Below are 18328 nucleotides of genomic sequence, written 5' to 3' on the forward strand. Positions count from 1 at the left end.
TTTATGGGGACGGCGCGTGAACAGAGGTATATTTGACCTGTTTCCAACATTGGCGGGGATTTTGAAAGAGACTGAGCCCGAGCCTTCATTCTCCCAGCTGGTGCACGATCACCTGTCTTCGCTTTTAAAAGAGTTTGAGCGCTACTTCCCAACCACAAAAGACCCACGAACTGCCAAGGAATGGATTCGCGACCCATTTGTCAACAAACCAGGTGAATCCAGCATGTCTGTGCAAGAAGAAGATCAACTGCTGGAGATCGCAAGTGACGGCGGCCTTAAAAGTATGTTCGAGACAACAACTCTGCCGGTGTTCTGGATAAAAGTCATGGCAGAATACCCTGAGATCGCCACAACAGCACTGAAAACCCTGTTGCCATTTCCGACATCCTATCTGTGTGAAGCGGGGTTTTCGGCAGTGACAGCAACCAAAACCAAACTACGGAGTAGACTGGACATAAGCAACACACTTCGGGTGTCCTTGTCTCCCATTAGCCCTAGATGGGACCGTCTCGTTAGAGAGAAACAGGCTCAGGGCTCCCACTGATTCAGCGTTATAGTGAGTTGTATTTTTCATGCCCTTTATATTTGTTTTTGTGGTGTATCTTATTTTGAAGGCATGTATAAACGTTACCATAGCGACCAGAGAGCGTTAGGGGGCAGAGAGGATGTTACTCATGTTGTGTTGTTGGCGCGATGTTACAAAGACGCTGCTAATAAAGTTGCAAGTAGGCCTACACATTGAATTCACGTTTATTATATATATTTAAAACATACCCCAGTTTTTATGCCGGTCGTGTCATTTTATTTTGTTGTATTTATCCACCACAACTTAAAGGCCGGTCCGTGAAAATATGGTCTGATATTAAACCGGTCCGTGGCGCAAAAAAGGTTGGGGACCGCTGTACTATCACACAGTACATAATATTTTATATTTTTGAAACTATTTTAGTTTTATTATTGTTGTTACTGTTTACCACATTAGAAACATCTACATATGAGTAGATTTGAGAACACAGTATTTCACAAAAAATATTCAGCATATTACAGTGTAAACTCTATTTGTCATTTTGTTGACAACTGTTATTACTTTTATACAACACTGTCATTACTTTTATACAACACTGTTAATACTTTTATACTGTATTATGTCTTATATTATACAGTAGAGCATAGAAACACCCTGGTTTCATACGACATTTAGATGCAATGAAAGGTTTCCTATCTGCCTGTATATTTCATATTTCAAGATCACTCGATTTCACACATTTCGGTCTGGGAAAAGCCCAATATTTTTTTTAGAAAAAGCCCAACTAATAAAATGTATGCAAGTTTATGTAAAAATAAGGCATTAACAATTCTCATCAGAAATTATATTTGAGTATTATAAGAGTATTTTAAGGTGTTTACGCCTTTATGATCCAAATGAATGTGTCAGCGCGCTCTCTGTCCCCAGGATTTAAGCAAATTAATTAAACTAAAAAGTAACTTGAATATTAATTTGTAAATGTATAAATTAGAAACTTTACTTGCTACTTAAAAAGGTAATCTGATTGTTAAAATTAAAGTGACGATGTGATGGCCAAGGGCCAGATTTACTAAATTAACGTGAGCACAATCCCAAAAAAGAGCAAATGGGAGTGGACTGACGATGTGCAAATTAAAGAACACAGACGAAGCCGGATCATTTCCATTGTGACCGACACAAGAGCAACGCAAATTAACGTCTGATTTAAGAAGTGCCTTTATGGGACGTTAAATAATGGAGCAAAAACCAGTGAACTGACTGGCGCAAGTCTTAGTAAATCACCTTGCATGATTCATTTAAATACTCTTCTCCCATAAATTTTGCATCTGAAAGGGAAACTCCTACATATACATAATACTATAAGGTCCGCTGCAAAAAAAAAAAACAGTCCACGCCTTTTCAGCGCTAATTTTTCACATGTCTTATATTCTGTAGTATATCCTGACAGTCATTTTTTAAAAGGATAGTCGATTTAGTTTGCGCTAAATCATGCATTGCATTTAACCCATAAAAGTTAGTGCACACACATTAGGATTAGTGAGTAGGGAACACACACACACACACACACACACACACACACTGCAAACTGTGGACACACACAGAGAAGTGGAGCAGCGCCCATGGGAGCCTCAGTCATTTCCTGCCAGTATTGAGAATCGAACCTGCAACCTTAGGGGTACCAGTCTGACTATCTAACCATTAGGCCACTTGTCACGACTGCCTTAGTCTCGCGTAGCCAGATCTTGGCTGGACTTTTTAATGACATGTAATGCATCCAATCGGGGTGTGACAATATAATGTCAATGTCCCTGCAATAACAGACCGGCGTGCATCTAATAAATGATCCATTCAAGAAGGTTGTGCAAGTTTACTGCAACAATGGAGCCGCGAACTTTACATACTTTTGAAAATCCAGCATTTAGTTGATCCTGGTAAGCGCTCATTGTCACAGTTATAAACATGACAGCGTTCTTCTTCCACGAGGGGTTTTGGCGTCACAGCATTTGTTTCCAGGCGGACTGTTAAAGAACGAGACACACGTCTCCTGGACATCCTGTAGAATTCAACCAATCAGATCACGACTTCGAAACTCCTGAAGTGTTTGCAGAAAAGTGTGCCATATGTATCAGACGTTCATCCAACGGTCCGTGGGTGTCACTAGTCTGAGGGTGACACTACGACTGCCCCAAAAAACACGTTTTTCGTAATTACCGCATTACCCCCCAACACTGGTCATTAGCATTTTTTATGGATTAACAATCCCATTTTCCAACTGCAAAATACTCTATCAAAAGAAAAATATTATACAAAAAATAAAATAAATAAATAAGCCATTGTATTGAACTATGAAATATATCTTTTCAAATCAAATTCAACTGCATTCAACACATCCATGAAAAACTGTCATTTTGCAACTCCTCACTAGGTTTTTAGTGTTAGCTCTAAATGATTTATGAAATGAGACCAGGGGCCTGTACCATGATGGTAGTTGAACAAACTCCGGGTTACAGGATTAGTTCTGAGTTGACAAAACCGAACCAATCCAACCAGGCTTTGTTGGTACCATGATGCTGATGATCAACTTTGTCTGTCAATTCAGGCTTTGATCCTGAGTTAAGGAGTTTAGGTGTGACATCAGTAGCAGACAGCCAATCATATTCTGAGAAAGAGTGAAACTGCGATTCATTTCTCGTGAGAGAAGCAGTGCGATTCACTTCTCTCTTCTGCAGAATATTACGAGATTGAAAAATATTAAGAATTGATTCAAATTTACTCAGCAAGAAGAAAATAGCTGTCTATAAAGGGGAACACTCAAAGAAAAAGTCTTGCTATATCAGTGCAAGTAAAAATGGTGAAGTTAGTTTATACAGTTGATAAAGCTATTGAGAAAATTGAACTTTTAAGCTCACATATAGTCATTTTATAGCTTAATCGGTTGATTATGAAGGGTATTTATATTACCTTTATATATTTATTCCTTTAAACTGTGCGTTAAAATAATTGATAAACTAAAATTGTGTGTGTGTGATCGATTGATAATTACATAAATAATATCTAAATCATACAAAATTATTATTCTAAATAAGTGTTACTTAAAGCCAGACGATTTTGTCTTTAAAAATCATCTTTAATTTGGAGTAGAAACAGGTGGAGCGACTGTATCCTTTTCTCACAGCTGATTAGTCCATGTTCGGTTTGACATCTCTTACCTGGAATATAACCTGCCCCGGACTAGGTTAGCCATGGAGCGTAAGTTACTATAGCGATGAAAGCTGCTAAAAGCCAAACCACTTTCATGGTGCCTAAAGCAGGGTTGGTGCAAACTAAACTGAAACATAGCTGGCTAGCCACCTAAACCAGCTTCATGGTATAGGCCCCAGGTCTTAAGACTTACGAGCATATGCATAACACTACTTAAAGCAACACCAAGGAACTATTCCTCACTGGTCGCCCTACAGGTTGGAAGCGGAATTGTCCATTACCGCTGTCGTAAATAATTTAGCCTACCGCAGCCTACTGTCGCACGCGCATGCTCGCTGTTTATCCAGCACTGGCTTTGGAATCAACAATGGCCACAGACAAGGTAGAGTATGATGCATGATTTTATGAAAGACATCACAAACGAAGAAAAACTATGTATGCCGTACAGCAGTCGAATTTTGTAGTTCTTTTTGTGCTCCGGTTACTACCCGAAACCCGAAGTTACATAGTGCCAGTAAAAGCGATACAGACCACGTCAGGCTATGGCAGACGTGTCATTTAACCTATTGTAAGTCGATGTACCATCACAAGGGTCTTGGAAATATATTATGAAGGTTGAAAAACTACATAGTGTTACTTTAATTGTGAGAATAAGAGTATAATTACTTTTATTTTGGCATATTTTATGTGAAAAATGTACTCTTGTTGCTTTTATAAATCTTTTCCCTGATCATTACATCACTGCAGATTTTCAGCACTAGCAAAAAGAGGATAATTTTACACTGAAATCTCCTACCTGGATTTTGGTCTCGCCTAAGGGCATTCAATGCAAGGGCACTGCACATTCGGTCGATCAAATTAAAACAATGATTTTCTGGCTCAGCTAGAACACAGAGTGTGTATGGCTTTTTTATAGGGAAAACATGGAAGGGTATATCTGACTGGGTAGAAATGCCTTTATAGGCCTTTTGTGCTTTCTCTATACATGAAGGCGCTGAAGTGCAGATGTTTGAGGGTTAAATCTGAGTCTAATCTTGACTTTCAATATGAATCTGTGCCAGATTTTTAAGATGAAATAAATTGTTGTGAAATTAATTGAAAATAAATTGTGATAAATTGTTTTTTGGCGAAATTGTTGCTGGTTGTCGGTGCGCATTTGAGGTAGTGGACAGTGAGTTTCTGAAGAACTGATTCACTTTTTTTTTCTGAGCAAATTTAAATAACATATTGGATATTAGTTATAGTGTTTTTGTTGCGTTTTTGTTATTTTTATTATTTTTTATGTGTTTATATAGTTTTTATACATTCTTGTTTTAGTTATTTTAGTACTTTAAGTTAAGTTACATACAAACGAGAAATGCTACCTTTGGCAACTAGCTAAAACAATAAAATAAGTTTACTGTAAGTTTTATATATTTGATATTATTTCAGTTAAAGTTTATTTAATTCCAACTAATAAAAGTATTTTTTTATGGTTATTCTCTTATCATTTTCCCATCCATTGAAATATTGAAAGTGTCGAATGCAGCGTAAAACTAATCCATATGAATCAAGCTATTCAATCCAAGTCTCCTAAAGAGTGAGATATGAGACCTCCTTTTATTCCATTATGATCACACAGATCAACAAACATACATAGGTCTAATGAAAAATGGAAACCGTGCTTGCTTGATGTGCGAGAAGAACATTATTGGAGTCAAAGCTCGAGTCTGAGCTTGAGTGCATCTGAATCTGCTTGTTCAGTAATGTTTTTTTAAATGTATATCCACTCTTCTGTCTTTGTAGGTGAGTTCTGTAAAAACTTGACGGACACACTGGAGAGCTCGTCCAGCCTGCGTCTGTTCTGGAGAACCTTCAGGCCCTTTCTGCTAGGAAAAATCCTCTACGCACCCAACACAAATGTTACGCGGAGCATCGTTACAGAGGTACGCACACAAACAAAAACATACTGTGGCAAAGTTCTTTGTTATGGGAAGAAGAAGGTGGGACTGGCAAACCTTAACCAAACTTGAATGGTTGTAATTCAAGAAGGCAGATTTTTGTCTGTGAAATAAATTCAGAAAGTGAAACAGAAAAAAAGTTATAGAAGAGTTTTTGAAAATGTAGGCCTACAATGTAAAAATTGTATTATTCATATTTTATATAAAATATATATTTTCAAAACATGTTGGACTCTAAAACTGCAAGAAAATCTAAGTTGTGTTTCAAATTTTAGGTTGATATCTCAAAAATAAGCTTTCAGTAAGATTTTGTTTTGGCGCAGTACCAAACTTTTTCAATAGGTGACAACCAGACTCATTACCATATATTTTACCATATATTTCCACAATTTTCATAGACATCCTATTCAGAAATATTATTCGCTTCCACATCACAAAAGGCAAATCTATCATTTTTTTCTTTATATTTAAAAATTCAGACCTTTTAAAAAAAAAATTTGAATGGATGTTATCTTTTGAACTCTTGGCATGAAAACAAACTGGGGTTTCTACCATTCTTTCATGATTTTTCATGTTCATCGCTATTTCAAAATAAAGGTCTAAACACGTCTTAGTATGAAAATATTTTTGTTGCAAATTGATAAATTACGGCTCCTTTGTAATTTATTTTGAAAATCAGTCACCAAATATGAAATCTAGAGATTGTAAGCTTTCAAATGATATATAGGTTGTCAGGATTAGTTTAGGTTTAGTCTGGGATATTACTGTTTTAAATATGTAATAATGGCTGTGGGCCCACCGACAACAAACAAACAACAAAACGAAAGTAAAGGCAGCAGTCCCTCACGGACGTCTGCTGCCACATATATTAAAACAGAAACATAACAAAAATAGTCCAGGCCTGTCCTCTCTCGTCCTTCACTGTCGTCGCTCCTCCGTGAGAGATACGAGGCAGGTGGCGCTCATCGTTAATCACGCCACCGGCCTCGTCCTGCTTGCCGCACATACACACAGAAGAGCAGTGGCCAGTGGAAAGTTAATGCACTGCACCTTTTAAATACATGGCCATGATTTAGCCTGAATAAAGAGAACATAGACTCATATTGCGTAAGATGTAAATTGGTGTAATGAGGATGAATGTGCACTTAACAAGCTCAGAATCGCAAATGTGTTTATGCTTGTTTGTGCGCTTTGACACCCCAGAAGAGAAAAGAGAAATCCACAGAGAATTGAATCGGTGATTGTACAGATTTTTTTTCTGTATTAATCTGTTTCCTGTTCATGAGATGCAGCTACATTGAAAGAAGATCCATTGGATTATGTATGCTTGAAACGGAGGACCTTAGTTATCATAGGGCCCAGGTCATGTTTTAGCACGTGTACAGGGATGAGCTGCTGCTGGATTCATGAAAATAAGAAATAAGACAAAGTGTAACTTCGCTGCTTTTCATGCTGCTTTGTTACGATGTCAGTAGTATATTTTACAATGTTTACTCATTCTATTCGTTACCTGGATCGAGAAATTCATATTTATTTGTCAGCAAGGGCTTTCATGAAAACTACAGATTATACTTCTGCATTTTTGTAACCCTGCCCACGGACAGTCAGATCGACAGAGGGTTATTACAGATCCGCCGGCAATGAGGGGCCAAATTTGAATGTTGTGTTTACAAGCATTAACTGAAACTTCTGCATATAGTGTCACTTTAAGAAATGTTTTTGGGAATACAAATTATTTTAAACATTATTCCTAGGCTAACATAGAACATAGTTTATAGCTGTTTAGGACAACTTAATTTTTAAAATTGTTTCATGAATCTGGCCCTTGGAAGGATACCTTTTAAGAGACTACTATACACCTGAAGAGACTATAACCCTGTGAGGACGTAATCTAGTGTTTTTTTTATAAGTGACTGGATACTGGCACAAGAGATTTGAAAATAGCACCTGTATTTTGCCATGAGCAATGCTAAAATATATACAGTGGTATATAAAATATGTGACCATTCAATGCAGCAATTGGCCTACCAAATCCAAGTATTTCAATGAGATGAAGTGCCTACACTAAGTGTTCTGAACTGTGTTCCACAATGCAATCTGTTTGTCACCAGGCCAACCGCACCTTTGACGCTGTGGCTAAAGTTGGCGAACTGGCAGAGGCATGGCTGCAAAATAAAGATTTGATCTGGGATTTTTTCAACAGCAGCACACAGATCAACACGCTACGGGTGAGATCATTTCTCTTTTTATTTACAGTCTGAACTGTAAAGAGGGCAAATGCATCAGGCAGAAGAGGGGTGAACTGGGCAGACAAATTATGCAATTTTTATGCAAATTATGCAAATTATGCAATTTGCTGTCACATGTGTGAGCACCATGGCTCAAAGGGATAGTTCATCCAAAAATGAGTAAATGACAGAATTTTCATTTTTGGTATCCCTATCCCTTTAACGTTGTAATGAGGTTAGTTGTTATGGGGAGGAGGCGGGAACTGGCGAACATTTAAAGACTCTAATAATCCAAAAATAAAACAAACATAACTAATCCAGGGCTGGTCCTCTCTTGTCCTTCACTGTCGTTGCTCCTCCTATGCTTCCGTAGCTCATCCGTGAGAGATATGATACCGGTGCGTCGTGCAGGCGGCGCTCATCAGTTATCACGCCCTCTCACGGCCCTCGACCCACCCTGCTTGCCAAAAAAGTGATGTCAACCTTGTTTTATGAAATGTTACACAGTTGCTGAAGTATATGAATGAATATTATCATCTAACAAGAAAGCCAGGTCCAGATGGGACTTGATTTTGTCCAGCAGTAAATTATTGGATCGTAAAAATAAAAAAAGGGGCATTGTGGACAAACTAAATGGAGGCAGATCTAAGTGAATACAGAAACATTTAAGTTATGCTCTGTATTTTCCAATTATAACATCGTTACCATAGACTATGAATTACATCAAACAAATTAAAGTCCCCCTTTAGTCAATCATTGTATTCCTTTAAACTCATCTTTGATCACAAAAATTATATATTTAAAAAAAAAAATGCCTTAAGATAGTTCATATATCACACTACTAGAAGGATGAGGACACAAGGAATACGGTTAACATACCTTATTTATACACCGGTTGCAATATTCGAGAAGGCTTCGAGATCCACACAGAAACGAAAACAGGAAACAGGGATTAACTGGAAAAGAAATAGTCTCTTGAATACTTTGAACTCAGAAGTAGACTTGGTGTTAAATCAGGGTTTGAAGGCAGACACTTAGAACTTGAATGCAGATACGTAGACACTTGAATGGAAATACCGATCCGAAGACACACAAACTGAGAGCGGACTTCAATAAACTTCCAACCTGAATGCAGAGAGGAGATACGAGGTCCGTAGATGCACAGAAGAACTCGGAGAATCAGACAGGAGAATCCTGAAGCACCGCTGCACACAATGGCTGCTTGGAAATACACACAGGAGAGTGGTTAGTGATAAACTTGAGTATACTTGCTGCGAGCACAAGGGAATCCTGGAACCAGAGATGCATTAGGAACCGGGTGAGTCACACGCATCGCTAGACGAGACCCGACAGAGAATAATGGAGAGACTGAAGCTTAAATCCTGTGCGCAACGTGGTAAGTTCGTGATGCAGTGCATTTGGTGAGTAATCAGTATTCAGGGGATGATGAGCGTGACCAGGTGTGCTGAGTTGATGCTGGTTGGGGTGTGATGCTAGGTGTATCCGTGACATCATACTCTACACTTCATTAAATATAGGCAGATTCATGAATATGCAAATTAGCCCCACCTCCACTCACTCAAACCAGCTCAGAATATCTGATCCACTCGTCAACTTTATTCTAGTAAACGCTGCACAATGGCAAGTAGAAATACTGGTTTAATTAAGCCATATATGTTTTTTTAAAAATATTTTTTGTTGTTTTTTTTACCAGAAACTGATTCTGAAGAAGTGGAAGAGTGAATTATACAGGGTCGATGTATCATAATGGTAATGCATTATATATGTATCGCTCTTTACGACGTTGGACACATAACGGTAATTAATATGATTAGCTCGACTACGTTATCAAACTAATAATCAAGCTAATAATTAAGCTAATAATTAAGCTACATTATCAAGCTAATAATTTTCCCGTACGCCATCTCAGAGTCAGACAGCTGCCTTCTAAAAATCAGCATCCTTAGACGTTTTGAACGACTCAGAACTTCAGTGGAGAAAGGCATATAGTTCATCATAACATCGTAATATACATCATATACAAAATTAATCCGCTATATCTAAGTGTACACAATTTTTCATATCAACAGAAAAAATATACTTGGATAACCTGGCTTCTCTTGAGATTCCACTGCTTCGCAGTAGTTAACGATATGTTAAAGACTGCCCTCACGTTGACTGGATTGATCAACATCGGCGATTTCAAACCGCATTTTTGAGAGAGACTGTCTTTTTTTTCACTGCAGTTTTAATTAGAAAATACTCAGCAATGGTGTGGACTTATGAATTTGCACATGGTTTGTCTTAAAGCATATTTAAAACACCACATAGACATATAAACAACATTAAAAACTTGATTTTCACCACAGGGGCTCTTTAACATGAGTCAACATGAATTAAGTTTTATAACGCAGGCTAATAAAGCACAATGTTCACTTATTGTTCCCATTAGGATGTTTTTCTTTTTTGATTTTTTGCAGCCCAAAATGGCTGAATTGTTGTTTTTGTTGTTGTGGTTTTCAATTCTGACTATTGCTCTTCTGGCCAGGCTGGTTTCAAATGTTTCTAACGTGTATAGTGTGATCTGGATATGTGTTGTATTTTCTTTGAAACGTTTTTATTTAGAAATTGCTAGTACATTTCACAAATATTTGAACATTAATGTGAAATTTTAAAGTAGAAGACTGAAATAGTATTTTCTTCTTAAATATTCTCCATTAATCTTTTGTTTTATTTACAACTTCAAAAAGTAATGTTTTATATTGCATGCAGATTCTGTGGGCTAAGTAGAAAACGTGCATACAATGCCAAAAGAGCACATGTGTTTTCAGTGACCTGGATTCTGGAGAAAGTAGTGAGTGTCAGGATCTCAATGCATCTGGAATTGCAATCCAATCCTACTATTTCACACAGATATATCACTATTTTCTCCCCCGGTCCACAGGGTTATTCTCTTGATATCAGTAGTGCTGCCCTTGTCTCACTGCATTCACTGCATTAATTTTATGTCCTGTGAAATAACAGCCACCAAGCTCTTTCATGACACCTGTGTAAGCCTTGATGTCTATTGTGAATTTTGTCAAGGACTACCCCAGCTAACAAAAATATATTTTAAGAACTTTTTGCTAATTTTCCCATTAAGTGAAAGAAAAATGTATTTCTTAATGTTCCCTGAACGTTCAAAACGGCCAGTATTTTTAATGTTTTAAAAATGTTTAAATATGTTCTTGGTTATGCAGATGTTAAGGAAACATTACATTTTATCATTCTGCAAACATTATGGGAATGTTCCTTTCGACTGTTCTCATTAATAGTAGCATTTAAAAAGAAAAGAAAAGTGTAAATAATGTTTTTGTGCTAAAGTAATTAAAGACCAGATAACATTGAACAAACATTGTATTAACGTTACGGCAAAGGTGTTTGTTTATAACTTAAGAGAATTTGCCAGAACGTTAGCCAAAGTTCTGACAAATGTTCCCGACCTTGAATGTCCTCGCTGTATATTCTGGCCACCCGTTTATGATGAATCTGAATCCTGGCTGCAGCGTGGCATCTAATTGACTGTTCACCCTGGTAAGCTTCATTTTCGGAGGACTTTTTGACCACAGAAGCAGCCTGTGTAGCATCTCACCGTGGCTTGCAGTGCTTTCCGCTGTGTGATCTGGTCCCCATGAGAGTTCCTCAGCTGCAGCCAGCCTCTTCTCAGGATCAAGCTCTGCATTGCTACTGAACTGCATGAACTTGATCAGGAGCGTTATCAAGGTCTTTATTATTCTAGAGGTATTTTTCTCTTTCAGTAAAGACAAGAACTTTATCCTTGTAAAGTAGGGCTGGGCATTGACACAAATGTCACGATTCTATTTGATTTTGATTCAAATGCATGCGATTAGTTTCCGATTCAGTTTGATTCAATATTGATTAATTGGGGCCTATTAGGTACAGTTCATTGCAAATTTCCTCGAGGAAAAAATATCTATAACTCAGTAACGTGCAGTGAAATCTTGTCATGGGTAGGCTGTGACCTATCAATGTGGCATATATGTTCATATATTCATTCAATTAATGTACCAACCCAAGTTCATATCAGGCATCATCACATCGCTGCCTGCATACAGCAAAGTCAGTCGTATGTGAGGCTAATGCACAATCAAATCTAATAATCAAATGAATGGACACATCTATCTTATGACTTATACAACAAACAAATGTTATGTGCGGGACACAGTAAGAGAGGGAGGCGGCGCGTTGTCAGCGAACCGACAAGCAGCCTAGTCACTCCTTCAAAATGCGCAAACGCGCACAGACAGCCACATACGCACTATTGGTCTGGTCACTCTGGTGACGGCGCACCAGGATTTGAATAGGCTACAGTCAGAAAACATTGTGTCAGCAGTACAGATTTACAGTACAAAAACAGCTTAAATTCGCTCCTACAAACTGCGCAAGGCGCACACACCGACACGCAATGAGCGTCTAGCGACGGCGCACCAGGATTAAAAAAAGAGAACTACAAAACAGCATTTTAACCCTTACGAAATGCACCATAATCGCACAGATAGACCTACAGTACAAATATGGCAGAGGTGACGGCGCACCAGGGTATGGAAGAGAGAACATTTTGGTGTCAGCGCACAGCAGGCCTATAACTGTTTGCCCACCATCAGACAACAAACACAAGCCAATATAAGGGTTTTAAAAATAATAAATAAATGAATAATTTACGTTTAAAGGGGGTGCTTACTTTTATTTGTAGACGAAACTCCTTTTCCTCGATTTACTGAAGCCTATAAAACGCATTTGCAGCTGCACAGCTAACGTTAGCACAGTGAGCGTATGGCTCGCTCATAGGCTGTGCTGCGGCAACTGCACATCCAATGGCGCGGGCGCCTCTGACGTGAATGAAGCAGAACAGACTTTCCTCCTTGGCTCTTATTTCCATTGAAAAGGAGAGACTCGTGAAATTGAGAAATACACCCAACAAAGAGGACTTTTACAACAAAGTAATTGACATCTTTGTCCAGAGGGATAGACGCATGGACTTTCCCGTTAGCGACCACAGCTCTTTTTCTTCATATGACGCTTCTAGGCGCCGCTAGATGCTAAGCAGCTTGAAGTGCGGAGTGAGTGAGAGCGAGTGGATCACGTGACATGAAGCACGCTCAGTCTCTGCCTCAATGTTGATAATTCAAGACAGCACGAGAACTGACTGCGCATGCGCAAATCTACGTAAACTACGTTCTATGGACCAAAGAGGCACTGCTAACCTCTGCCTCAATGGCCATGGCCTTGAATTTTCTGCATGAAACAATGATTTTTAGGAGCAAACAATGGCAAAAGGAGTATATTATATGTGTATTCCTGAAAAATTGTGTTACAAAAATTAATATTTGGAATAAAATAAATGCAATTAATAATGTGGTGAATTAATAAAGCTCTTGGAATTAATAAATGTAATGTCAACATTTCCTTTGGTGAGGCACTGCCTAACCTCCCTACCCTGACTGCACGTCCCTGCTATAACTATAAATAACAAATTTTGTAAACTATACAGGAAGCCGTGTTTGCAGGCTACTTGCATTTAAATTACACCTAAGGGAATTACTTTCCATGGTTAAAACACTGAGCCATTACATTGACATGATACCGATTTCGGTAAGTTCTGCTGCATTTTTCAATATATGTTCATTTTTGTTTTGTGCAGTAATTAGTTGTAAAATGGAAGAGATGATCAGGTCACGTGTGCTATGTGCTGCCGCTTTGCTTGAACAGATGCGCAACAGCGATCTGTCATACCAATTTAAAGAGTACAAAAAAGGATTTATTGTGCAATTGTTTTTAATAAAATTGACAGAATTTGAAAGCTAAGACTTTCATATCAGAAGTAACAGAGCACAAAGCTTATTGCGACTTATTGGGTGGGAGGCACGCTACAAAACTTTGTTCATTTATCAACTAAAAACAGACTGAAAGATCGATTCTTGTGATTTAAGAATCAATTTCGATTCTTCAAAATTAGAAAAAAAATTATTTGTAAAATAAAAATGAGTACATAATAATAATAATAATAATAATAATAATAATTTTCTAATGATATTAAATGGGTGGGTTAGGTTGTTTTTTTTTTCTTTCTTTTTTTTTTTTCTTAGCTGATCACATGCCAGCTCTGTTTGTTTTTCTTTGACAATTTTCTGGACTGGTGATAATTAAAAATGGGAAACATTAGGAGTGATTAAGTGGTAAGCTTGTAACTTCATCGAGAGGAATCTGATAAAACTCACTTGATTGTGTGAGGAGCTAGATAAACAAACGCCGGAGAGTTTAACGATTAAATCCTCTGCAGTGGGAAGAATGAATTTCACCCTCTTTGCTGCCTAAATCGACACGGATGGGGGCATCTCTGCGGGACTTGATTACCGACACCATGTCTTGTTACTTCATCAAGGGGGTATTCTTGCTCCATACGGTTCAGTTCAGCTTTCACTTTGGGTAGCAGAAAGAGGGCTACTTAAAGTGCTGCATGCATGGCATAGAGCTCACCTCCACTTTTCAATGTTATCATCTTTCCACCCTGCTGAGACACATCTTTTAATTCATTTCAACTAGTGCCATCTCTGTAGCTGCTGCCTGACTCAGAAGGCTCCGTTCCCTGGAAGTACATTCTAGTGTTGTAGTTTTTGGATATAACAGTGAGACACAGATATGTTTTGCGGTATATACCGTCTCATATGATCTGCTCAGTATGGAAGCTTGTTTCCGCCACAGAATAAAACATTTTGAAAGATAATTGCAACTTTTTATCTCACAATTAGGACTTTACATCTCACAATTCTGACTTTATTTCTCAGAATTGCGAGATATAAAGTCACAATTGCGTGTTATAAATTCCAATTCTAAGGTAAAAAAGACTGACTTTTTTCCTCAGACTCGCAAGTTTATATCTCACAATTATGACTTTATAACACGCAATTGCGACTTTATATCATGCAATTCTGACTTTATATCTCTCAATTCCAAGTTATAAAGTCATAATTTATATCCAGCAACTGCGACTTTATAACTTGCAATTGTGACTTTATATCACTCAATTGTGACAAAAGAAGTAGGAATTGTGAGATTAAAAAGTGACGCCGTCTCTTGGCCTGGACTCGGACTCGAATGAGCTTATCTCGACTACAACAACGGTACTTTCACAACCTCAGGCCTCTGAATATGAAGCCTCAGCTGGAGCTGTTCTTTCTTTGGTGACGTCTGTTTGAATGTCTCCTCACTTGTCACACATGCTTCAGCTCCTGTATCGCTCTGAAAGTGGTGTCTGACCTATTTTCAATTGTGCAGTCAGTCCAGTGCACTTGCCTTGTTTCCTTGTTAACTGCACCCAACTTGTCCTGTGATATCTCTCCTACTTTCAGTGCTGTCAATGTCCTCCTTTATCACATTTATTTTGTATTTGGATTGCTGGTTTCTTGCACATGTTCTAGTGATTTTTAAGTTTGCATTGCTGACTGCATTGCCCCTTATGTGCATGTCTTTTGGGAGTTCTGTTCGTGACTTGCTGGATGAGCTCACTTGGCATTTCCAGAGTTTAAAAACTAGCATGCATTTCTTATATCCTCTAAATATGTCTCAGGCAATATTAAACACTCATTTGAAAGTCTTGTGGCTCTAATTCTGACCTCTAAATGGTGGTGAATGTGCTTGTCTGTCTTGTGACCAAGTTCACAATTAGCAGTTCACAAAATGAGGAAACACACAGTACATCTCTACTTTCTTCCCAGGAGAAAAACATAACGGTAATGTATCTGGTTATGCTTGATATGAAGTACTTGCTCAAACTTTGCCAATATGAGACCATATTTATCCTTATCCTTACCATTCTGGACACTCTGAAGGTTCAATCACATCTGTGGATAAATAATCTATATCTTGTGAATTCTAACAAATACATGCTTATAACATTTAACAAAAAAATAAAATGGCTGCACCTTGATTTTTCTCTTTCTCAGCATTTGATTATTAATGATGACATCATAGACAGCGATACATCTTATACGCTTAATTGTACAGATCTCTTTTGAAATAAGGGTCAGGATGTGGTTTGTCCTTGTCCTGCTGTTTAATCCCTTCGCTTAAAACTATTATTGAGATGCAAGTAGGCTACATCGTGCGAGTCCCGCACGGCCGCATGCACGAGCACTCAAAGCGCGTGTGAGTATTTGAAATTGAAAGCAGCCTTTTGTCAGTGAGTTTCATATTTGTAATAAATATAAGCCCACAGCATTCCAAACGACATAAATTATGCCTTCGTAGAGCATTTTTAAAGAAAATACCGGCGGGCGAGACTGTGCACTGCAAGCGTATCGAGCAACACGCGCGAATGTCATTGTAATTCGCTTCAACCTTTCCAAACTTCATGAAATATTATTTTGCTGAATGTTCGAGTGGTGTGTGTGGTTGTGTGAGGAATTGGAAGCAAGCAGAATAGGGTGTTTCTAAAACATACGCAGCGTGATCGCGCATACGTGGTTAAAAACTAAGCTCAGAATCGTTGGAGAGAGAATCTTTTCTCACACCCCTGTTGTATAGTATGACGAACACAATATTAGATTGATTAAACATAAAATGTTATTTCCTGTAGGCCAGGGCTATATTATGCGTAGCATGCTAAGTCGATGCTTCCACTGCAGACTACTTTACAAGACGCTCTCGCGTGTCACGTGACCAGAGTGTAATCGCGGCAAAAAAATCTTGTTTTATCATACAGTGATATTATTGCAAATGCAATTAAGCGTTCAGCCCTAGGTAATATGAAGTATTTTATCAGGAAGTGCTTTATTAGTGAGTTGACAGATACAGAGGACTTATCTTCTATTGTGAATGTAGTTCAGTGTCCATTATTGTTATGGATGACTCACCTCAGCTGAGAATGAAAGAGAGTCACACACACCCCTCACGAATGAAGACGGAGACGAAAGCTCTTAAACCTCCCATCTCGCTTGCAGAGAGAGAGAGAGAGAGAGAGAGAGAGAGAGAGAGAGAGAGAGAGAGAGAGAGAGAGAGAGAGAGAGAGAGAGAGTTTATTGCCCCTCCTCTGTGATAGGGTGCATAAAAGGAGAAGGTAATTATGGATAAGTGCAGGATCATTTTCACCAGCAGCAGGAAAGGGATTAACCAACGGCACACCTTCAGACAAACCCACTATCACTCCATTTCCCCCATTCCCGCATTGCATCAGTGTCACTTTGAATGAGGTTATTGAATAGAGTAGGATGAGGAGATGATTGTGGAATGGTGAACTTTGTTTTTACTCTCTCATTACCTTGTGCAGGACCTTTACACAGATGCACAGGCAATTATGTCTGTCCAATATATAGCAAGCTACCTATGTAGGCAGCACTGATTCGCTCACAACTAGGGTTGTGACATTAACAAAAAAAATAAAGAGCTGAAACTAAAGTTACATTTACTGCATTTAATCTGACTCTATAATGCAGATCTGAGGTGACATGAATGCATTTGCACTGCAGTTACAATTGCATAATGCTATGAATTAGTTTTTAATTGATGTTGAAATATGAATAAAAAATATAAATCAAATGAATTATACTTTAAATATTAAACTAAAGCAGCCAATAGGTGGTAGCAAGTCACTCTCATAATGAGTGAGTCATTGAATCTATTCAACCGATTCAACAAAGTGATCATCTTTAATGAATGGGTCATTGTATTATTTACTCAACTGATTTGTTCAAAAATACAGATTTATTCTGTAATGAAACACTGCTGTGTGTTGCTCTGAGATGTGCAGCAGTTCTGCGGTGGTTTTGTTTGGAACTATTTCCATTGGCAAAATATAGCAAAAAGTCAACACTTTGTGTATAAAATAGAACACACCAAATTAACTTCTTGTTTTTTAAATGTTGTATAAAATCAGTATCACATTTGCAATTGCAAAAATGGCACTCATTCTTGTGTGCTATTCCATATGATATAAATACAACATACAGCTCATACAGGGACTGTATTTTGCCCCCATATCTTGAATTCTAACATTTCACTGCATCTTAAAGCACTTATAGTGTGATGCTGCATAAACAATTAGACATGTTGTAGGGATGCTCATAATTAACTGGTTAACCATCAACCGGCAGTGAAAATATACACTATAAACACTATCAACATAAACACTTTAAACTTAGCTATATGCTTTTTAGTTCCCCTCACTCCACAACAAATCCTGTAAATTTAAAAGTAGGGTAAGCGATATTTGAAAATCTCTGTTTGAAAGTTGGTCGGACCGACAAAACCAGGCACAACAACAAACGTGTAGCCAATCAGCATTAGGGGGCGTATGACGGTGGATGAGAGCGAAAGAGCAAGAGTGAGATTTGAAGAAATACTGTAGAAAGAGAGATAGCTGAGAGACATTAGAAAAG

The 18328-nt window shown here is 38.0% G+C and overlaps 1 protein-coding gene across 3 annotated transcripts in view; it reads left to right on the plus strand.

The window, feature by feature from the left end:
• LOC143710818 (phospholipid-transporting ATPase ABCA1) overlaps positions 1-18328 on the plus strand; it is a 272481-nt gene that overhangs the window by 105793 nt on the left and 148360 nt on the right. For 2 of the 3 annotated variants that reach the window (XM_077202050.1, XM_077202051.1), the window contains 2 exons: positions 5513-5652; positions 7779-7895. In XM_077202050.1, coding sequence (XP_077058165.1) covers positions 5513-5652; positions 7779-7895 — 257 coding nt within the window. Of the gene's footprint in view, positions 1-5512; positions 5653-7778; positions 7896-9608; positions 9666-18328 lie in introns of those variants that run through there. The other variant, XM_077202052.1, reaches the window with a different exon arrangement.

This window comes from Siphateles boraxobius, unplaced genomic scaffold (assembly GCF_051911475.1).
Source record: "Siphateles boraxobius isolate OS27281-9 unplaced genomic scaffold, OSU_SipBor_1 48, whole genome shotgun sequence".
Lineage (NCBI taxonomy): Eukaryota > Metazoa > Chordata > Actinopteri > Cypriniformes > Leuciscidae > Siphateles > Siphateles boraxobius.